General features: G+C 42.1%; 1 protein-coding gene across 7 annotated transcripts in view; it reads left to right on the top strand.

Annotated features, from left to right (window-relative positions):
• The window catches only part of GRAMD2B (GRAM domain containing 2B), a 75,716-nt gene that overhangs the window by 25,638 nt on the left and 25,997 nt on the right, over nt 1-24,081 (top strand). For 3 of the 7 annotated variants that reach the window (XM_073344843.2, XM_073344842.2, XM_073344845.2), the window contains exons 2-4: nt 19,409-19,531; nt 21,351-21,438; nt 22,986-23,052. In XM_073344843.2, the coding sequence (XP_073200944.1) occupies nt 19,409-19,531; nt 21,351-21,438; nt 22,986-23,052 (278 nt within the window). Of the gene's footprint in view, nt 1-11,372; nt 12,131-19,408; nt 19,532-19,563; nt 19,601-21,350; nt 21,439-22,985; nt 23,053-24,081 lie in introns of those variants that run through there. The other 4 variants (XM_073344846.2, XM_073344844.2, XM_073344848.2 and 1 more) reach the window with 3 other exon arrangements.

The raw sequence follows: 24,081 nt of genomic DNA on the forward strand, positions 1-24,081 counted from the left end.
TAAGTTCCTTGAGCGCTTTTGAAAATGTTATCTGAAACCTTTAATAATAATAATAATAATAATAATATAAAAAAAAAGCAAAGGAAGACTGTGTGTGTGTGTATACGCAGTGATGGCCAGAAGGACTAGAACTTGAGTTCATATAAAAGTTCAGTGTTTTTATTAACTTTGCATTAGGGAGTTCCTCCTTAAAATTTCTTAACACTTACGACAGCATTCCTTCATAAAGAAGAACAACCCACCTCAACCATCATTTTGGGTGCTGTTTGAACATCCCCTCTACCTCCTCAATATATTTATGTAATTACATGTTTTTGAATCCAAAGAACTAATAATACATACACAACACACTGATCTTTCACTATTTCAAAATATGCTCTTTATCCCCTCCCTATTTAGTCTTACCCCCACTCTGTTTAGTTCAAGATAAGATCCTTGTATGGCTTTTTATAGATAAGTAATTTGTGACATATACATAATTCCATGTATAACTGATGATGCAAACCACATGGAGCACTATCAGTTAAAAATGAACTCCTGTCTGTTTTGCCTGAATATGCTAGACCTCATGGTGGTACTTATAGAGGGAGTGGTTTGCTCTGGTTTTCTTGGTCAAAATTTCCATTGTTGTCCTTCCCTACCAAAAAGTTGTACAGTGTGCTGTATACTGTTTAGCTTCTGCTTACTGCCTGACAGGTGGCTGCATTTCCTGTGTGTGCTGTATGTATGTAGCTTGTGAAGCAGTCTGAGATCCTTCAAACATAAAATATTCTTGAGAAGTTGAAAATACGTGATGCCCTATTTTGCACTAAAATATTGAAGAAAGTTATGAACAGTGTTACTCACATGCCACCCAGAGATTAGAGATCTACTCAAACCAAATAGCCAGATACAAAGAAACATGAATTTGGAAGAGTTTGAATTTTGCACCTTATGGCCTCATCCTTGTTGGAAATTACAGTTCCCAGTTACCCATCACAGATCATGATTAGAGCTGGTCTAAAAATTTTCCAACACAACACTTACCTGTCAGAAAATGCTGTTTTGATGGAATCTAAACAGTGTGCTGACACTTTTGATGGAAACCACATAGGCAAGAAAGCGGGTCATCCTGCCTGGGCATGACTCCAACTTCCTGGGGAGTTGGGCACCGTGGAAAAGCAGCTGTCTATGGAGCTGGGAGAAAGTTGAAAAATTCAGTTTCAGTTCTCTTTAAAATGGAATTTTTCAGAATGTTCCCACCTGTGAAAAATTTTAACTCTTTGACTTTTCATCTGGAGTTGGAACTAAATTATTTGTCTAACCCACTGAAATCTCTCACAAGAGGATCATTCCTTTTTCCAGCCAACTCTAGTCTCAGTCCTGTAAACACTTTGAGGAGGATGGAGAACACGAAAGGCAGCAATCTCATTTTTTGGAAAGGTGTATACGCTTCCAACATTTGTATCTCTGATCCAAACAGGTGCACTCCCAAAATACCCCCCACAGTGAAATGCATTGGTAGAAATAACTTGTTCCTTAGGCAATGCTTCAGAAATGAAAGAGGCATGTTCAACATTTTCCCCCTTTCCATGCAGGGCTGGATTAATCTTTTGTGGGCCCAGGGCCAAACATGTTTGTGGGCTCCCCATGGAGGCAATGGAGCATGGCAGGGGGAGGTTAGTCCCCGGAGCGAGGGGCCAGCCAGGGGCAAAGGGACATGGAGGGGCGGCCCTGCTTCGCCCAATGGAGGGGCACTATTTACAAACTGGCAGTTGCCAGATGCACAGTGGCCCACCTGGCCCTGTGCTGCCAGCGTGCCTCTTCCTCTCAGAGGTGGGCCTATGTCACACCACACAGCACCCCACGCCCAACACTCGCCAACTCCCTATGGCCAGAGGCACCCTGGACCCACTATGCCCAGCATCCCCCCAGACCCCCCCACAAATGCACAGCGCCCTGCACAACACCACCCCAGCCCACAGCCCCACCACAACTGCCGAGCACCCCCCCACAGAACCTCTAGTGCCCCAACACACACATCTGCCCTGTCCTGTCACAGCCCAGCACCCCCCCCCCGCCCCCAGACTCCCCACTCCCCCATGCTCTGCCTCCTGGCTGCACTCACTGGCCCTGCTGGGAGGTGACTGTGTCTGCCAGGCTGAGCCACCAGGGCTGGTCCCAGGACCAGGAATCGGTCCGTCCCCTCTGGTGTGGCACGATCAGCCAGGGTCCCTCAAGACACACTTTCCTAGAGGGGCCCAGTCAAGTCCCCCACACACACACCTGGCTGAGACTGGCCAGGCTTCTGCACCAGTCCCAGGTGGCTCAGCTCTGAGGAGACAGGTGGGGCCCCACAGGTGGTGGGAAGCAGAGACTGCCCAGAGTCAGAGATGCTTGGGGTCCAGCCAGGGGGCAGAGAGGAGCAGGGGGAGCCAGTGGGGTCTCGGGGCGCAGTGCAAGCAGAGCAGGCCAGGCTTTTCTGAGCATGGGCCTGGCTCCATGGAGCCATTGTAAACCCAATACTGTTCCCATGTGAGGCAGGGAGCAACTATATCCCATACAAATGAGGGGAAGTTCCCTGAATCACTCTTGAGCTTACTGACTTCTTACAATTGATGGCCCTGACTGTGCATGCAGATCCATTTTGGTGGATCCCTATTAATTTCAATGGTGCTTTTATGGTGCGAAGGTCTGGTCACGTGGATCTACTTGTGGAATCGGGACCTATGTTTGTTAATCATATAGCAATTTTTTGCATAGAATAATACATGAATTTTAGACTAAATACATACACTTGGACTGCCCCAGGCTGTGTGAGTCTAAATAGAAGATACCTATGAGATCCTCTTCTAGTTACAGTAGCACATAAAATCAAGTGCACATTTGTAGTTTAAATGACACTCCTTTTAAGGGTGTTTTGTTTGATTTTTACTACAGCAATCTTTTTATTTTTGTAAAGCAGGAGTTGGGAGCCTTGTTTATCTGATTTCTGAAAACTCTCAGAGCACTAGACAACATATTTAAAAAAAAAAAAAAGATCAGTGTCACATTAATTGTGGAAGTGTGTGACTTTGTGAGTGCAAAGGATGTAAACAAACCCTGCCATCAAAGGGTTTCATGTCACTTGAAACTCTGTAATGTTGTGTTTTTGCAGAAGCAAGTAATACAATCCTTATGACATTAGATCATGTTTTTAAAACGCTATCAGACCTGTTTTTTCTCTCTCTCTCCCCTTCCCATAAGCTTTTCTGGCAAAGCTTCAATTTTAAGAGAACCTGGGTTTCCTGATACACAGGTGGGATAACACTCTGACTCTATATAGTCCTCATTACCATAGTATCTGAGTACCTCACAATCTTTAATGTATTTTTCCTCACAACAAACCTATGAGGTAGGGAAGTGCTATTTATCCCCATTTTACAGAGAACAAACCAAAGCACAGAAACGCTAAGTGATCACACAGGAAGTCTGTGGCAGGACATAAATCTGAACCCATGTCTCTCAAGTCCCAGGGTAGTGCCCAAATCACTGGACCATTCTGATGCTTTGCTAAATAATAATTAATCTTACAAATTTCCATATGGTGAAAGAAGAGCTCAATTATTAAAAAAGGAGTAATTATGTAATACTGTCTCTGTGCTCAAATATCTGTGCTGGCTTCCCACTGAATATGCAATCCAACTGATATTCAAAACCCTCCATCAGGCTGCTCCTATCTCTCTGAGGCAGTGTGCTCACCATGGCCTGTGTCCCCAGTGGCTTGGGAGCTGTCTGTAAGAGAGACCACCCCCACACTCCATGTGCCCAAGCAGTGCAGTTGACAATCAGCAGAGGCACTCCAACTGGAGGTACTTTGGTTTGTAAGAGAGGACTGCTGGTTGGACTCCTTGGGGGCCCCTTGAACAGGAAATTGGTCCTACCCCATGCCTGTTGGTCCACAATAATCTACCTTCGCTAATCTTGGGGCATTTGTCAGAGCCAGTGTCTGTAAAACAGCACTTGGGGATGGCTGAGGAGTGTGAGGGTTTTGTGGGATCTGAGATATGGAAGCTTTGTTTGGGGATTGGCTTGTTGCTGTTTCTATGAAATGTAATTGTAACTATCTGTCTAGAACCCTACGGTACTTAAACGAGTGTCATTAAATGTGTCCACATTGAAATAACCAATGTGTACGCTCCTCTGGTGTTTGAAAAGCATCCCTCTCTTCTCACTGTGCCTCTGTGCCAAGCTCACAGTCCATGGTTCTGGGATGGGGTTTTCCCCAGAAATGCTGAGCTAAAGTATCTTGTGCCATCATTTCATACGTTAAACTCTTTTTTCTTCTCTATAGTCCTCAGACAAGTTGTTCTCTGAAGCTCTTCCTAAACGCATCAAGATTCCTTAAATTGCTTCCAAACTGGCATTCCTGTCACTGATGTCATGATGCAAATTCCTTGTGGTCATAAGTATCTGGATCTCACGTTGTATGTAATGTATGGAGCCTTATTCTCCTGTCACATACACTTAATTCCTTTGACTTCAATGGAGCCACTCTGATTTATACTGAAGAGAGAATCAGGTCCATGCTCTCTAAATCTGTCTGGGATAGAAAACTCCAGACAATACGCCAGTTAAAACAGGACATAATTGGTTTCTGCTGAACACAGTATGTGGTGTGTATTTGTGACCTAGCGCACTGGAGTAGTAGGTTCTAGTAGTATTAGATGGTCCCTTCCGTGCGCTAATGACAACAACACAGGGACAAATTTTGTCTTGCTAATCGTGGTGCGCCAGACTTTTTAAGAAATGAAGGGTTTTAACTTAAAAATGAGTGCAGGTCTTGTTAGGGCATTACAGGTAGGGTAAGCAAAAATATTCCTTAATACTGAGAGAAAATATAAAAACAAGTGCTTCCAAGAGCAGTAGAAAATAATTACATAAAAACTGTGTGCTGCTAGGAGTAGAGAGAGAGTGTCATAATGCATATCAGATAAAATTATATGTATACTGTAGATAATAATTGGAAACGTAAATATTTCTAGGTTTCAGAGTAGCAGCCGTGTTAATCTGTATTCGCAAAAAAGAACAGGAGGACTTGTGGCACCTTAGAGATGAACAAATTTATTTGAGCGTGAGCTACAGCTCACTTCAATTTCTGTTTGATAAATAATCACGGGTTGGGAGAAGGAAAAAATGGGGGGGCCCTCGTCTGCTGACGTTCATGTGGCAGTACACGGTACTTTGAGCTGTGTGACATAGGGCCATGCAAGGGGTAGAGAGTTTGAAACTGTGGTAAAGACCCTCCTCCCATCTCTTTCTGTATACGTGGGGTTGTTGGTGTGTGGTGTCTTTTGTTGTGAAGGGTTTTGGCAGCTGACTGCAATTTAGTGTTTCTAGTTATGAAGAGTTAACCTGGTCAATCTTCAGCTAGGCTCGGTAGCCGTTAAATGTCTGCTCTTCACTTTTCTGTTTTTTAAGTGTGCATCTATGCTACACTTACATGCTTGGAACTTTGCAATGGAAGGGTTTAGTGTCCTCTGATCAATAGTACCATGTTCATAATCCTCTCTTATACTACATGCAAAAACTACATTTAAAAGAACATTACTTAAGGTTGCAAGCCCTCAACTTAGGAAATACTAGAATTAAGCTGGTCTGATTTATTTTTATAGGGAGAAAACAATGCGTGTTTTCCTAGCCTTAGTCTTGGAAATGGCTGAACTATTTTTGTCTGAAATTTTCCCAGAAATGAATCCACCTTAGGCAGATACCTGGCATAGAAAATTTCAGCTGAAACAGTTTGCCAAAGCTAAAAGGGACTGATACCATGGTTTTACAATGGGAAGTGTTAGGCAATATTACTAATAGGCAGTGCTCCCAGCCTTGCCTATAATGCATGCTCTGGACCTGATTTTCAGAAGTGCTGAGCACCTGCACTTGTCTGACTTCATTTGCAGTTGTGGCTCTTGAGTACTCCTGAAAATTAGGCCATGTAAATTTACCCTGGTTGCCCTGCAGGTCATGTATACTGTCAACACACAAAAGTACAAAGCTGCCTGTCTGTGTCTTACTATGTGATACCTGAAAAAGAGCTCTGTGTAGCTCAGGAGCTTGTCTTTCACTAACAGAAGCAGGTCCAATAAGTTATTACATCATCCATCTTATCTCTCTTACTGTGTATGTCACATACAGGAGCATGAGTTTATGTAGGCTTTTGCTTTACACCAGCTAGTCCCGTTGACTAAACTCCTAAAATAACAAGATTCCAACCCTTTTTGTACCACTGTTACTCTTACACACACAGATTGTCTATGAAGAATTTTTTCTGGCAACTGTCATGACCCTACAGGTCTTCAAGATGTGTCCACAGGGTCCCCAGTTGACTTTTGCCTCTCTGCTGCCACTGAGCAGGAGAGACAATGAAACCTGAAGTGACCTCGGGGAGGACTTCCCAGGCTTGATTGGAGAAACACCATGAATTCTGATTTGACTGGGCTTCCTATTTAAACCCACAGGAAGTTGTCCCCACAACTGGGCTCTACCTGGCTGTTACGTTGGACCCTGCCTTCTTGTGTGACTCCTGAATCCTACTTGCTTTCCTTGCTCCTGATTCCTGCTTTTGTTCTTGATCCTTTCCCCAGTCTCCGAATTCACCTCTGACCCTTGGCTCGACTTCCTGACTCCAACTCCTGCTCCAACCACTAGACTTAGCTGCCTACAGCCCCGACAGCAGCTTTATAATTGGGGCTCTCTTCTAATGTTCAATAGTGGCCACAGGACCTCTGAGTGTCATATCTGCCAGTTGATGTCCAAATATAATACCAATATCTTTTCTCTTCCCCACCCCAGCCACACAAACGCTTCTATCCTGTAGTTGGAATAATGGTACATTTCCTTCCTGAAGCTAGAACAGATCCTCATTGTCAACAGGCAGTTACCAAGAGAACCAAACCCACCCTACTGTGCTTAATCAGAGAAGCTATACAAAACTGCTCTCATTTGGAAGCTGCTCTATATCTCTTTGAAGAATAAATTATATGAACTCTGTACAGCTTCCCAAAGCAGATGTTGCAGTGGGATCTAATACTGCCACTCAGCTGACTCTTCCCACTCTGCACACCCATGACCAGAGAGATGAGTTGACAGGCCCTTGAGGAAGAAAGTGTAAATTTAATTTACCATGCAGGCATGTGTTACTGCCAGCCCTTATGCTAGAAGAGCTGTTGCTTGGTCTAGCAACCTTCAAAGATAAAATCAATAAGAAAAAAACTGTCTTAACCAGTATTCTTTGACAACTTCCAGATACAATTAAGTTCTCTGCCAGAGCTATTTCCTCAAATGCTATATTGCACAAGAAGCTCTGGCTCAGGACGTAGAAGGCAGATAGCCAAGTACAGCAGCTTCTGTCGGCCTCTGTATTTTCCATAGAAAGAAAGCTCTTCAGGGAGCAATAGCTGAATCAAATGGAGAGAAATACTCAATGCTTTCTCACAAACAAGGTAAAAAGCCAGAGGCCTTTACAGACACGTTGTCCTTTTTCCATTGACAAAACAGCAAGAGATTCTCACCTGAGGGAAGAAGATACACAGGTGACAATTGCCTAGTAGACAATTGCTTACTTCCAGCGAGTCCAACCTATAGAACTTTACATAATGACAGGTTTCAGAGTAGCAGCCATGTTCTTTTTGCGGATACAGACTAACACGGCTGCTACTCTGAAAAAAGAAAAGGAGGACTTGTGGCACCTTAGAGACTAACCAATTTATTTGAGCATAAGCTTTCGTGAGCTACAGCTCACTTCATCAGATGCATACTGTGGAAAGTTTAGAAGATCTTATTATATACACACACAGCATGAAAAAATACCTCCTCCCACCCCACTCTCCTGCTGGTAATAGCTTATCTAAAGTTATCACTCTCCTTACAATGTGTATGATAATCAAGTTGGGCCATTTCCAGCACAAATCCAGGTTTCTTCCCTTCCCCCCCCCCCCCACACACACAAACTCACTCTCCTGCTGGTAATAGCTTATCTAAAGTGACCACTCTCCTTACAATGTGTATGATAATCTATTCAGGGGACACCATCACAGAGCCTAATAACATCAGCCACGCTATCAGAGGCTCGTTCACCTGCACATCCACCAATGTGATATATGCCATCATGTGCCAGCAATGCCCCTCTGCCATGTACATTGGTCAAACTGGACAGTCTCTACGTAAAAGAGTAAATGGACACAAATCAGATGTCAAGAATTATAACATTCATAAACCAGTCGGAGAACACTTCAATCTCTCTGGTCACGCAATTACAGACATGAGTCGCTATTTTACAACAAAAAAACTTCAAATCCAGACTCCAGCGAGAAACTTCTGAATTGGAATTCATTTGCAAATTGGATACAATTAACTTAGGCTTGAATAGAGACTGGGAGTGGCTTAGTCATTATGCAAGGTAGCCTATATCCCCTTGTTTTTTCTTACCCCCCAGACATTCTTGTTAAACCCTGGATTTGTGCTGGAAATGGCCCACCTTGATTATCATACACATTGTAAGGAGAGTGATCACTTTAGATAAGCTATTACCAGCAGGAGAGTGGGGTGGGAGGAGGTATTTTTTCATGCTGTGTGTGTATATAATAAGATCTTCTAAACTTTCCACCGTATGCATCCGATGAAATGAGCTGTAGCTCACAAAAGCTTATGCTCAAATAAATTGGTTAGTCTCTAAGGTGCCACAAGTACTCCTTTTCTTTTTGTGTGTATATAAATCTCCTCACTGTACTTTCCACTTTATGCATCCGATGAAGTGAGCTGTAGCTCATGAAAGCTTATGCTCCAATAAATTGGTTAGTCTCTAAGGTGCCACAAGTACTCCTTTTCTGATATCAAAACAGAATCCTTCTAAAAAGTGCTGTAAAAGAGAAGAGATCCTGATTACACTGCATCTAGCAGCCTAATCTCTCACTGTGAGTGCTGAACTATACCATTTTTAAAAAGGGAGCCAGTAGGACTTTTTCACTAAAATTCTTTGAATATGTTAAGTTTAAAAAAAAAAAAAGAATTCCTTGTATCTGTATTTTTAAAAGCACCTGGTACAACTAACCATTGCTAAAAGGATACAGAAGAACCTACCATATTTGTGCCACAGATCTCTTGCATAAGCACAGCTAAATCTGAAAACTTGGCTCACACTCATGTGAAGAAGACTTTCCAGTGGTGAAGTCAAGCTTTCGTTTCCTCACTTGTTTGCTCCTGTGACGATGCCCACAAATGACTGCACTGTTAGGTGGCAGCCATGGATTTTCATAAACCATGAATATTTGTCAGGCCCTATTGTAAGTATGACTGTTAGCAGGTTCTGCAGGCAACTGCATTTTTCCCTTATTTAATTTGGCAGAAGAGAATTGGAATCGCAGACCTCCAGGTGCCTCATCTCTCCCTTTCTTGATCTTGAATAAAACTTAGGGCATGTCTACACTAAAACCTTAAGTTGACCTATATTAGGTCAATTTACAGCCACCACAGTAATTACGGCGGTGGTTCATGTCCACACTACCCGCCTTCAGTTGGTGGCACTTATCCTCACCAGGAGCATTTCCACTGACCTTAGGGGGCAGTGTGGGGAGCTGAGAGTGCAGGCTCTCAGCTCCACCAGGAGCCTGGCTGCCCCACAGGATCTGGCCTTGCTTTGATTTCGAGAATAGTGCTCTGTCCTTGGACTTTCTGCTGAGGCTAGTTGCAGTGGTGAGGTTTTGGAGTGATTTTATTATTTATTTATTTGTTTATTTATTTATTTACTTTTGAAGTGGACAGATGGACTGGGGACATTCTGAAGAAAGATAGAACAACCAGAATGGCTTACATTCCTGGTTTGTTCTGTTCTTTATTTTTATAAAATATTAGCCTCTCACTTAATGGCACAAGGAATTTGTTTCTATTTTTCTATAGAACTTGATAGCAGTCTGTCTTTGATTAGACAGGGAATACTGCCTGTTAATAATGGATGGTATTTAAGAACTGAGAATTTACATGCTAATGATGTCCACAATGTCACAATGACCTTACTGCTGTCTGCTGAGGTACTATGGTGTGAGACTTGATCTGGTTATTATGTGAAGTGTTTATCCACTGGGCTAAAAAAGTTCAATAAAATAAGATACCTTTCCTTTTTGTTTTATTTTGCTGTTTTAAAAGGTATAAGTCCATGCTTAATGACTAGAGAATTTTATTGTTTTATTAGACAAAATTCATTACTTGTTTAAAATTAAAATGTATTCAAATTTTCTAATACTATATAAGGATACCAAAATTTCAAACCAAATTTGTATATTGCTATGTTTAAAGGTACTGCTGCAAAGTGAGAATACATCAATAAATATTCAAATAACTCTACTTCCTCACCCTCACAAATATAACCTGTAGCAAAAAATAACCACCAGCAGTGAGCAAAAGCAAACTCTGCAGTGCTAATGTCCCCAAATCCTTTCTGTGTTATCCTAAGAGCCATTTCATAGGCAAAATATACCTACGGCACACATGGAAATGCAGTCAATCATAGGCCCAGTGCATTCTCAGACTGCTGAGAAGGGCTGACACTGAGCAAAACAATGGTGTTCAGAAGATCTGGTAAAAGAGAGAGGGATAGCTGGAGGGAGGGCAGAGGGTATAACTCAAATATAGTCACATCAACTATAGCAGGTTCACTCTGTTGTGTTTATATTTGGCTCAGTGAGTTTTTTGTATAATGAGAGAATTAGCCTCCTAGCATTGCTCTCAAAAGGACTGAAGATATGCAGACCATTAATGTCTGCTAGAAAAGAATAGAGCAGGGGTCGGCAACCTTTCAGAAGTGGCGTGCCAAGTCTTCATTAATTTAAGGTTTTGCATGCCAGTAATAAATTTTACAGGGCCCCCCAACAGAACCCGAGATTGGCAGCGGGCTGAGCGGTGCCGGCAGCCGAAATCCCAGAATGGCAGCGCAGGCGGCAGATGGAACCTCAGACGGCTGCCGGCCCCACTCATCTGGCTGCCAGCCTGGATGGACAGAATCCCAGGCCAGCAGCAGGCTGAACGAGGCCAGTGGCCGCGATACCGGCTGGCAGGGGCCGGTGGCCAGAACCCCAGATCTGGGGTCCCGGCCGCCAGCCTGGCTCAGCATGCTGCTAGCCCAGGATTCCGTCCATCCAAGCCAGCACAGGGCTGAGCAGGGCCGGCGGCCGGGACCCTGGCTGGCAGCAGAGTGCCACTAAAAATCAGCTCACGTGCCACCTTTGGCACGTGTGCCGCAGGTTGCCAACCCCTGGAATAGAGCATCCACTATCTTTAGCTTTGTATCCACTTGTAATAACAAGCTGACCCCCGGTTGTAGTGTTCTTGAATTCCTTAAGCTTTGAACACACTCTCTCCTCACATGTATAAAGATATGTCTGACAACTTTACCCCTCCAACATACAACTGAAATGGTATCCTTCCAAAATCAGATGCTCAGTTTTGGGCTTTTGTATGTACTGGCCAGAGTACTGTGTTCTAAATTTGACAGAGATAAATTTACTCCATCCACTTGAGTACACCGTTGGTCTACTTAGCTTCTTGTTTGGCCCATTAAGCAGCTCTTCATTTCTTCACTCTTAGTCTAGATGTATTCTGCTTGGAGTTGTGAACATGTTTCAATAGTATTTGCTCTCTGAATCACTGTCAAAATCACAATACCTGTGTGTATATTATACCCCAGAAGCAGGATAGGTGTATGCTACAGAGCTTAGATGTTTAACTCCAGACAACAGGACAGTTCAGAATAAACAGATTCTATTCCTTTTAAATGCTGAGCATGGTTATGGATTTTATATGGTGTTAGTGGCATGTCTGCTTCATTGTGACTCACCACATCCTTATCTAGTAAAGATAGGATGCCAGCTGTCATGGTTACAGGTCAAAATGCAGTTTCTCTTTTAGTCCTTCTGACATATACCCCTTTGGCTTGCTCTTTTCACCCGTATCTGGCCAGAACTATATTGTTCAATTGCTCTAGTCCGGATCTCTAAACAGCAGTACCAAACATGGTAACACAACAAGTCCAACCGGGGCTGGCACCTGTAAACCTTCTTTCTCTATCAGCCTGTGACGATACAAGTTCACAGGGACATAGAGCCAGCATCTTCAAAAGAAAGTATTTATTTATTCTCTTATCCAAGTACACAGCATACAAAGTGAAGGATAAAAACAGTAAAGCTGTATGCATATATTTTCCCTATATTTACCTTTCCTTGAAAGCTTTGCTACATTTCATCTAGCCTACTTACCTCCATTTCTGGCTGGGAATAGCACACTCTCCTGCTTGCAGCATGCTCTCTGTCTCTCCTTGTATGCCAGTAGCTCTTGCTGGGCAGCCCCCCTTGGCTCACCCAAACCCCCTCTTTTCTAGGCCCTGTGTGTTGTAATGATTTAGTAACTTTGTTTGATCCTAGGCCTAGGCTTGGGAAGAGTAAATCATTCTTAGTTTGGCTGGAGCTCAGAAGGAGGTATTCCCCAATAAACAGCTTCCCATGGTTTCCTCAAGGGCTCTTACCTGTGTCGTCGTTTTGCTTTCCCTGCTTGGTCTCTTTAACAACACCACATCAAGTAACCCCTCATAACTAAACACACAGGGTACATCTGTACTGTAATTAAACACCTGCAGCTGGCCCATGTCAGATGACTTGGGCTTGAGCTGTGGGGCTGTAAAATTGCAGTGTAGACTGTTGGGCCAGCTCTGTGACCCTGTGAGGGGGAAGGGTCCCAGAGCTTGGGCTCCAGCCTGAGCCCAAAAGTCTACACCAAAGTTTTACTGCCCGAGCCTCATAAGCCCAAGTCAGCGGACACCAGCCACTCACATGTGTTTAATTGCAGTGCAGACATACCCACAGTTGCATGCACCATATTCATAAAAATAATACAGATATTTCCCAGTTCATCATACACCAACCAATAAAGACATGGGCCAGGGACGATGTACCACACGTTACTCGCTTGGCAGATTAAATTTAACAGCATCTCTTTAGGCTGTTGCAAAGGAAGTCCTTAAATATCCAGGACAGTAAGAGTAATCTGGGTAACAGGTAGACAGTGACAGACAGTCCCTGACAGTCTATCTTTAGAGGCAATGTTTTCAGCATTCAAGACAGAACTGATTGGATTCAAAACTAGTCAAAATATTGGGGTTTGTCAGGGTTCCTTCCCCACTCTGAACTCTAGGGTACAGATGTGGGGACCCACATGAAAGACCCCCTAAGCTTATTTCTACCAGCTTAAATTAAACCTTCCCCAAGGCACAAAGTCTTTGCCCTTGGATTAGGTAAAATGCTGCCGCCACTAAGTGATTTAACAAAGAATCAGGGAAAGGGCCACATGGAGTTTCTATTCCCCCAAAATATCCCCCCAAGCCCTTGCACCACCTTTCCTAGGGAGGCTTGAGAATAAACAAGATGAGCACAGACAGCCTTGGATTTTTAAGACCCAAAAAACCCAGACAGATTCTTAAACAGAACTTTATTAGAAGAACAAAAAAAAGATAAGAGAACAACTCTGTAAGATCAGAATGGAAGGTAATCTTACAGGCAGTCAGATTCAAAACATAGAGAATCCCTCTAGGCAAAACCTTGAGTTACAAAGACACAGAAACAGGAATACACATTTCCTCCAGCACAGCGAATTTCACAAGACAAAACAAAGAGAACCTAACGCATTTTCTAGCTAGATTACTTACTGACTTTACAGGAGTTGGAGGGCTTGCATCCTTGATCTGTTCCCGGCAAAGATATCATACAGACAGACAAAAGCCTTTTTCCCCACCCACCCCTCCAGATTTGAAATTATCTTGTCCCCTCGTTGGTCATTTTGGGTCAGGTGCCAGCCAGGTTACCTGAGCTGCTTAACCCTTTACAGGTAAAAGGACTTTGCCTCTGGCCAGGAGGGATTTTGTAGCACAGTATACAGACAGGGGGTTATGGCATTGCAAACCGGAGAAGTTGCTTTCTAATCTGTTGAATATTTTCTAATTCTGAACAAACACTGCACGTGAACAAATGGCAGCCTTTGTGATGGTGGAGTTTCAGAACTGGTCATCCAAGCAGCATGTTTCTGCTCTAAATGGATGAGACAGCTTACTAAACAAGCAGTTAGTGGGACAGTACTTAAGATAGCTTTTGATCTCCAAGAGAGGGTGCACTTGGAAGGCGAGAATAGCCACTCTAGGAAATATGAGCAAACCTACAGAATATTAAGAATCTACATAATACGCTTTTGTGTGTTTTAGGGATTATTTCATTTTTGCTGAATTATGTGTTGAGAACTAAAAAACAAATTTATTGGACCTTTCTCAGAACACTTAATTAATGCATTAACGCCGCTTATTATTAAACTTTTAACGTACCTGTTGGTCAAATAACACTGAATATTTGTAAGCAACTTTCATTCAACATCTGCCAAAAAAAAAACAGAAAGTGGCCTTTGGTGAGTGCAAAGGGAACAGGATGTACCAGAGGTTTTTAGTAGCAATTATACTTCATAATAGTAGCTTTCTTTGAATTTGTTTTCCTTTGAAAAATTCTATTGTAATCAACTTAATACAATTTTTGCAGCATAGGTTAGCTACAAGTCTGAGTGGCTGATGTTCTAATCCAGAAGACATTCTTTTGAGTTCAAAAGGAACTTTCTTTCTGTAGCATAAAGAACTTGGGCTCCCAGGTCTGTCACTAGTTTTCTGTGTTTAGATACAGTGTATAAAAGAGACAAGATCTAGTTCCCATGACTTTTTAAATGTGCTGACTAATGATGTGTCTCGGTACACTTCATTAGAGAGACATTCAGTACACTGCTTTTTGTTAATATATTTCTCTGCTCTTTTTTTCCTTTGCTGTGAGTTAATCTTGCATTCCTCAGTTCCATTCTTGGTGTATATTATTCTCTGTAGTGTAACCAACTGTTTTTCTAATACACAGAGTTCATATCCTTTTAATGTCCCTAATTTTATGATGTCATTTTAATTGTGTGACTCATCAGTGAAGATGAATCTATCCAACATTAAAATATAGTTCCTTTGTGCAATAATAAACCTGAAAGCGATTTTTTTTAAGGGGGTGGCATGTCTGAAAAGTAGGTAGATTTTTTTTTTGCATGTTCATCTTGAAGCAGATATTCTATTAGCGTTAGAGTTGTGCGTTTAAATGTATATATTCACAACAAACTCAAAATCTTGACATTTCACCTTGATATTTAAAGAATGGTCCACTTGCATGAAAATCCTGTTAAGCAAAAGAACACCTACCGTAACTTTTTTTTTTTTGTCTTCAAATTGCAAAACTTTGGAACACTAGATCATCTAAGTCTAATCTCCTGTATATAACAGGCCACCACACTCAATCCAACAACTGAAAGGAGACTCTCAGGAAACTAGGCTATGTGCCACAGGCAGAGAACTGGACGGATTAAGGTGCCACCAATGTCTAAGGCGCCTGAAATGGCAGAGAAATTACACGCGATTGCTGATATTTTACAGCTGTGATGAGTTAGTTTCCAGAGATTTCAGCTTTAGCGAACTGGTATCTGTAGATTCATATGAGAGGAAATGAAGATTTACTCCTTTTGTACGGAATTTCTGATTGCAGGAGCTAGGTGAATGTGGCAGTGTGTTGGTGGAGCGTATATATGAAGCATACGTAGGAAGGCATTTGTAGCTGTGACCCATGAACACACATTTGCCGGAATGGAGTCTCCTTAAACTTCTTTACTTTAATCAGGTGCATCCATACATGGGCAGGACTCTCCCTCTTCTTCCTGGAGGCAAGGCCTGAGGGGGAAAAAGGACTTTGGTTGCTTTTAGAGATGCAGTGAAGAGAGAAGGCGAACAGGTTGGGCTGAGCCCAGCCCCCCCCCCCCCCCAAATCCCTCAGAACAAGTAACAGGAATAACGTAGTACGGTGGAGTTGCTGTCGGGAGAGAAGGCAAGGGATTGAATGATGGACCGATTTCAGGGGAAGGGAATTTTAGGTGTGAAGTCATTTATGCCACCGTTCTGCAGTTAAAGTAAATAGGGAGGAGGGATTAATTGAAAGAAAAAAATAAAACAAGATGGAACCAAAACTACTCAGTGGATCATAGGTTGCAAAGGATTTGAAGATTGTAAAGGATTAGGGCAGGAATTTCACTATTATGAGTTGTTACAGGAGAAAGGAAGAGGTGAAAAGGGTATTTGTATATTATACAGAGATTTAACCACTTCTCTTTATCTTGTTGAGTCCCATGAGAAATCCTGAATAACTGCATGATGCTTCATTGTTCCTCATCCTTCCTTCCCTATTGTTTTTGTGTCACTACTTAAGTCCTGTCAACTTGCTCTTTAAGCAGCACTGTAACCTCTTTACATAGTTTTTACAGTGCCCAGTCTGGTGTGAACCTGATTCCCACAGGAGCCTCTCAACATGGCAGTAATATAAATAACAATCCTACATCCAGTAAAGGGTTACTTAAATTCAAGGTGTGTGCACACCCACGCTCCCCAATCCCAACACTGCCTACTTCCCTCTCTAGCAAGTTACTTCTCTTGGGAAGCTTAAGCATTGAGATGGAGGGAGAGAGAGACAGCTGACTACCTCCTGAAGCCATCATAAGAAGTGGCTAAAGGACCATAGGCCCTTCTATGCCCGTAAGATAGCCACAACCTGGTCTGTAGTGGGAGGGAGCATCCCTGGCCAGCCCAGGGCCTGACCAAAGTCCTCTTTGAGGTTCATGCCTATTGGAACCTCAAACTAAATAAAACTGCTGGTTTGGGTTCTTGATGTAAAAGGTTTGTGCTACCCAACACCTCTAGATTGCTGGTTCAGGTTAGATCAGAGTCACTGAAAGCTGTTACCTCTGGTAAAACTGGCACCCATTGATGGAACTGTGTGGAAACTTGCTGTGTTGATTCCTGTGCTTTGGCTGTTCTGTGGGTAAATGGAATTTTCCTTAGCAAATGTCAATTTGGTATCTCTTTCACAGGCATTAAATTCACTGTGTGTGGGACTGGTTGCTCAACAGGTGGGTGTTCTCTCAAGCTTTCAAATTTATAAATCCCTATGTAAATAAGGTATAAGACTCTGATTATTTGTGTCCTAGAAAATAAACATTAGTAATCAGTTGTTGGCTGAGATTTGCACAAGCATTTTGCAATGTTTCTCTCCTGACCTCACTCAGCCAACATCACATAGACGCTCTCTTGATTTCTTTGTGCAGTTCCAAGTGAAAATATGAGATTGTAGTCAGTCTGAGAAGGCCAGTGCTAATATGAATGACATGGCCTTGGTCTTGGTATAGTAATTTAAAATATCTGCCAAAACTTTTAATTGAAGTTACATTGTGTAATGTCATTATCCAATGACATTTGATGGTCTGGACTGTGTTTGCCTTGCCATCTGTATAACCATTGTAAAATTGCATACAGATCTATAAATACTACACTGAGAGGTCCCTGGAAAATTGAAGTCATCCAGGACCACTTTTAAGGAACACAGTTAATGTTGACAGATTCAACATTTACCATACCTTCTTATTTTCCTTGATGTTTGTTGAAAAATGTCTAATCTTTCTAGGATTTTATCCCCAAAATAAGAGATGTATGTGGTAGCTTACTAAAAAAAAATCTAAGCAACTTTATAACTAAAATCCATGCATACCAGGGGATTCTACCCTCAACTGATACCTTTTTCATTTAAAAAAAAAATCAATATCAACTTCCAAGGTGGAATAGTACAGTTTTAAACAATGGATGGGGACAGAGGAAAGAGGCTTAAAAATACAGATGGTTGGACAGCCTCCTCCTTTGCCTTTAGACTTGAACCCATGAGCATATATATATATATATAAAATTCTAGGATAGTATTAAGCATCAGGGCAAATTTTGCAAAGGGTTGTGTTTTTGTTTAAATTTGGCTACTATATAACTTAATTAGTATGGTAGTATATGTGTTTGCCATGGGAAAGATGGATTTCAGTCTGATATGCAGGCTGTTAAACACAGATCCTATATTGTGACCTAGGTCACCTTCATAAACCTGACAGATGCTTCTTCGCATTCAAATAAAATGCAATAAAAAGGCTTTCATGGAAACTCTGTAGTAAGTAGTGACTGAAGGGTCAAATGGGACCTGTTGGTTCCAATTAAGAGGAACTCTGCCTTAACTTGATTTTCCTTTTATTATAATTGGCTATAAAGAATGTGTTAAGCACAACATATAGCTTGTAGGTTGATTAGAAAATTTAAAAAATTCTAACTCCCTGTATTACTTGACTCAATGAAGCACTAAACTCATTTAGTTTAGATTTATTCCTTTACTACTTGGAACCACAAACAAACATGACTGATTGTGTGATAGTAGCACTTTAATTTCTGGTAATTTTTCCCCGTGCTAGAATTTCAATACTACAGCTCATGTTGCTCAGATGATATCAGGTCTGTGGTTGAAGATTCTTTCCAGGACACTAAACAACAGTGTGTACTAAATAGTTATATTTTTGCATTAAGTGTACTCTACATTGAATACTCATATTTTGATAGCTCTGCTGGCATTAAATTTCCCAAATAAATAGATTTTAAGAGCTGTTGCTGTACACTTGAGTACAAGGAACAAGATAGGCTACTTGTTTGCTTTTTTTGAAAGCGTTATAAAGTACGACATTTGAACATGGCTTGAGAAAACAAAGCAGTCCCACATTCATAGGTAGGGTTTGAAGTTATCCCTCGGCTAGATTGGTGCTTTTCTCAAAATGATAGCGGGGTTGGGTTGGGTTTTGTTTGGTTGGTTGGTTTTTGTTTTGTTTTTAAACTTTCCTGCATGTTAGTGAGAATGCTCTGTGTTCTTTTACTGTTGTCTTTAACTTGGGGCTTATTGGTGGGTTCTACCATATGCCCTGATAAGACTTTATAGCGACACTCTGTGCATTTTGCTGCATCCTAGGAAACAAGACAACTTTTTGAAATGCATATCATGGAAAGGGTTTAACAGAAAAAACTATCTATTTATGTTAGCTATTTATAGAACTGATCAGAAAAATGGGGGGGGGGAAGGACTTTTGTCAATTTCAAAACAGTAAAAATCTTCAAAAGAGAACTTGGATACAACAGTGACTGGTGCTATGTAGACATTAGCTGATCTAGAAGGTTATTTTAAGTTTCTATGTTAGTATGACAGAAAGGAAAAGACTGACTAGATTAAAGTTCTAAGTAAACAAGAGTGGAGGCTTTGCTTTTAGTTTTCCCAAGTATGGTCAAAGATACAAGAATACCTATTGTTAAAGTGTTTATATGTTAAAATCTAAAATTAATGATTGAAGTACATAGCAGACAATTTTCTTTTTTAGGTCAGCTTGTAGTGGCTTTTGTTTTTTGACCCTCAGATAAAGAGAACTTCTCTCTCTCTCTCTCTCACTCCAGTTCAGATGGAGAATATGGTGCAGAGGAAAAAAAGAAGGGTGGAAAATCACCCAGCCTGTTGCCACAGACCCCTACTAGTGAGGCTGAATGTTTTGATGACCGGAAAAAAGCTGGCGCCACTAGGTAATGTCAGAAAACTGACTAACAGAAACAGCAGCAATAAAAAATGCTGAGACCCATCCCAGAAAACTGGTGAGAAACAAGATAAATATTTAGTACACATAAGGTCCTGACTGTGGCCCTGCTTGTGCAGCTGCACAAGGGAATAAATGGGATATCTGATGCTCACTTGTGCCAGCTATTGGAACACAGAAAGGAGCATTTCAGGGGAAGAGCAACCTCTTTGGGGCGCCTACATCCAACCTCCTATACAAGTAGGTAGGAGAGGACAGAATGAGGTAGGTAGTGGGCAGAACCATGGCTTCAAAGCCCTTCTGTGCACCAGCTAGCACAGTTATACTGGCATGCCAGGGGAAGTACACTGCACAGATCTAGACCTGGTGCAGGTTACTTCCATTGCAGAACAGGGAGAGACTGGGAGCCAGGCTGTGTCTGGCTCCAGGGCTACTCCTGGTGCAGCACAATGTTGTAGAGTCCTTTACTCATGACAAAGGTATAACTGAGCCCTAATATGGGATCCCTGTGGTAAGAATCTTCTGTCTCTTCAGCTCTTCAGTCACACCATTCTTACAGGGAAACAGAGTTCAATGATAGAAATATCTGTAGCAGGATGTACTAGGTCTTATAAAAAAGATAAATCAAAGAGTTTGGGTGGCAGGGAATACAATAACTCCTACAAAACAAAGGCTGTGATGGCTTTAAAATCCTAGTCAAACAGCTAGATGACTTGCTCACAACCATGGGATGTAAGTCCTAATGCCTTGTCTTCTTGCCTGTTCCTTAGATGACCAAATGCAACAACCAACCTAGGATCACAAATTTGCTTAGGAGGCAAACACACATGAGCCTATTGCATCTTCTTGCACATACTATGTGTTCCCAGCTTCTTCATGTAAAACTCTTGAGGAAGTACAAGAATATCCACGGTAAACTGCACCTCTCCAGTCAGACATTTCTGTCCCAGGAAAAATTTACCAGACGGTCCCTGTACAGTGTTTTGGGTTTTTTTTGTTCGGTTTTTTTTTTTTGATAGGGTCAATATTCTTACCATCATTCAAGATTTGAATCCAATAGTGAATATATCAAATGACACACATGATGACTTCCCTTAAAACAAGGACTAGGGATCACCCAATGGAATTAATAAGCAGCAGGTTAAAAACATATATAAGGACTGTGCATTTTGTGAAGAAGTACTTCAATCTGTGAAACTAATTGCCAGGGCATGTCATGAAGGCTTTCACTATAACTGGGCTAAAATAAAATTAGATAAATTCATGGAGGATAGGTCCATCAGTGGCTATTAGCCAAGATGATCATGGATGCAACTCCTTGCTCTGGGTGTCCCTAAGACTCTGTCTGCCAGATGCTGGGACTAGACGACAGAGGACGAATCACGCGATAATTTCCCCGTTCTGTTGATTCCTTCTGAAACATCTAGCATTGGCCACTGTCAGAAGACAGACTGTTCTGACCCAGTAAGGGCATCCTCATGTTCTTCTATTCCAAAGAAAAGTCATAGTCTTTGCCTATAAGGTGAACAAAGTATACAAAAGAAATGAACAGTAGTTAATTTATTCCAAACCACAAATGAACATTCCCTCTAACGTTAAAAGGCTTTTCATCGATCTGTGAGACTTGCCATGTTCTGAAATTGATGTTAGCTATCCTTATCCACTTTGCTGTCATCAAGAGACAGGAGAATAAGAATGACAGTTAACAAAGGATGAATATGTGCATAGACAGAAATATACATCCAGATGGTAATAAAACTAATGAAATGACACTAAGCATGGTATTAGGAATGTTTTCTTACCCTCAGGACAAAGATCAGTGTGGACAGCCCCCTCCTGACAACAGATATCAAGAGTGACTCCAAGCCTGAAAGGAAAAAACATGCCTCAAATCAGGTAATATAGAGATAACATGTGTTTTTAGTTAGAGTAAATGACTATACTATCATTGTCTGGCCCAGTAACAGCACTGTTCATTGTACTGTAATGATATTTACAGTGCCTTTGAGATTGAGTGAAACATGGTAAGTGCAAAAGGTGAAGCCTTACTACCAAGTACAGCCACTGAGGATTTGAGACAAAGGAACAATCTTTAACAGGAGCAGAAGATGACTTTTCCAGTTTAGTTCAAAAGATTTTAGAATGTCATTCTTTTGGAAAAGTTCACCCGTGGGATATTCTCTCTCTCGTCTCCCTTGCCCTTTGCATATATATTCTAAATATAACACATCTACTTACTGGTGCAGATACTCTCATGTGGCAACATCTAGAACCTATATTTCTCACTTTGAAATGTTCTTTGAGGTTTTTTTGTTTGCTGTCCTCTGATTAAGCTGGAGTTTGGATGTAGTTTTGCCCCCAGAGTTGAGTAGTGTTATTTCCCCTCCTGCCCTGCCTTTGTAAATTTCTTCACATCACATACAGATGGTACAGCTGTAGAAGAAAATTCAGCTCTAACTATGGAGTTACTAGTGTCTCCTTCTCTATCATCTCTGCAGAAGATAGTGCTTTATTCAGACAGCAGAGCTGGAGGACTCTCTCTGTAAAGTTAGTGAAAAGCTCAGTATGGATGTACCACTCTCACACCACTAAAACTAGTGCTATCTTTCTGTTGTATAAAGGTTGTACAAACACAGATAAAATATGCATTGAGCTCTCTTCTCTTAAGGTGTTTAAAAGAAGAGCTATAAGGCAATTTTTTACTTCCAGAACTGGTGAATTTGAGAATAAGGGGGTATTTATTCATTTAACTGCATTTCTGTAGCACTAATCACCATAGTACCTGAGATATAGAGCAAAGGTGGGAAAACTACGGCCCGCGGGGGACCGTCCTGCTGGGCCCCTGAGCCCCTGGCCTGGAGGCCTAGCCCCCGGCCCCTCCCCCGCCGCCACGCAGGCAGCACTCTGGGCAGCGGGGCTGCCTGCTCATGCTGGGCAGCTCGGCAGCGGGGCTGGCTCTGGCTGGGCAGCATGGCATGGTAAGAGGGCTGGGGCCAGAGGCAGGAGGTCCCAGGGGGCAGTTGGAGGACAGGGGTGGTTGGATGGGGCAGAGGTTCAGGGGGGCAGTCAGGGAATGGGGGGAGATTAAATAGGGGGAGGGGTCCTAGGGGGGCAGTTAAGGGCAGGGGTCCTGGAAGGGGGGGGTCAGGGGACAAGGAGCGGGGCGGGGGGGTTGGATGGGTTGGGGTTTTGAGGGGGGCAGACAGGGGGCGGGAAGTGGGAGGGGCAAATAGAGGGCAGGGCCCAGGCTGTTCGGAGAGGCACAGCCTTCCCTACCCGGCCCTCCATACAGTTTTGCACACGATGTGGCCCTCAAGCCAAAAAGTTTGCCCACCGTGGTATAGAGGATGCTAAAGGAGAAAGCAAGTGTGCAGATTAAGGGGGGGTAAATATATTTTAATGAAGGAATAACCAAAATGTGCTCTGTGTTTGTTTAATTTTAGTTCAAGGCAAATGCTCACTATCACAAGCTATTTCTGGATGTTCCAACTACAGAGCCACTGAAGCAAAGTAAGTACCACACCCTTGTTTTATCTGTCCCAGAATGCAAAGTGAATCCATGACAGGACAATGGAAGCTGTCAGTTGTTCATTTACGTAGTGGATCTAGAACATCTGTTATAAGAGCAGTTTAGCTGAATGGATTTTTTCACAGTGTGTATCTTTCCGAACTTAAATGTAAAACCTTCCATTGAGGAGTACAGCATGTGTAAGAAACTTCCTGAATTCTTCTTAACTCATTTGTCTCATCCCTATTTACAATGCATTTTTAATACCTTGAAGGTTTATCAGAGTTCCGACTCATGAAGGTTTGAGCGCTAAAGATTTTTCTGTGCATAACTAACTCTTTCATGTGCTTTAAAGAGATGTATCAATTTATTTTTATGAATAGCACAGGATATTTTTAAAGCACCTCTGCTCATCTTGTGGTTGCCAATCCTGCAGGATCATCCTGGAGCCTCCAGGAATTAAAAAATAATCTTTAATTAAAATTATGTCCTGTGATGAAACCTCCAGGAATACATCCCAACCAAAATTGGCAACCCTAGCTGGACTGCAGGTATTAAAGGTGCTGAATAATCATAGAACTGGAAGGGACCTTGAGAGGTCATCTAGTCCAGTCCCCTGCACTCATGGCAGGACTAGGTATTATCTAGACCATTCCTGACAGGTGTTTGTCTAACCTGCTCTTAAAAATCTCCAATGATGGCGATTCCACAACGTCCCTAGGCAATTATTCCATTGCTGAATCACCCTGACAGTCAGGAAGTTTTTCCTAATGTCCAACCTAAACCTCCCTTGCTGCAATTTAAGCACATTGCTTCTTGTCCTATCCTCAGAGGGGAAGAAAAAAAATTTTCTCCCTCCTCCTTGTAACAACCTTTTACGTACTTGAAAACTGTTATCATGTCCCCCCTCTGTCTTCTCTTTTCCAGACTAAACAAACCCAATTTTTTTTCAATCTTCCCTCATAGGTCATGTTTTCTAGACCTTTAATCCTTTTTGTTGGTCTCCTTTAGACTCTCTCCAATTTGTCCAC

This window comes from Lepidochelys kempii, chromosome 5, assembly GCF_965140285.1.
Source record: "Lepidochelys kempii isolate rLepKem1 chromosome 5, rLepKem1.hap1, whole genome shotgun sequence".
Lineage (NCBI taxonomy): Eukaryota > Metazoa > Chordata > Testudines > Cheloniidae > Lepidochelys > Lepidochelys kempii.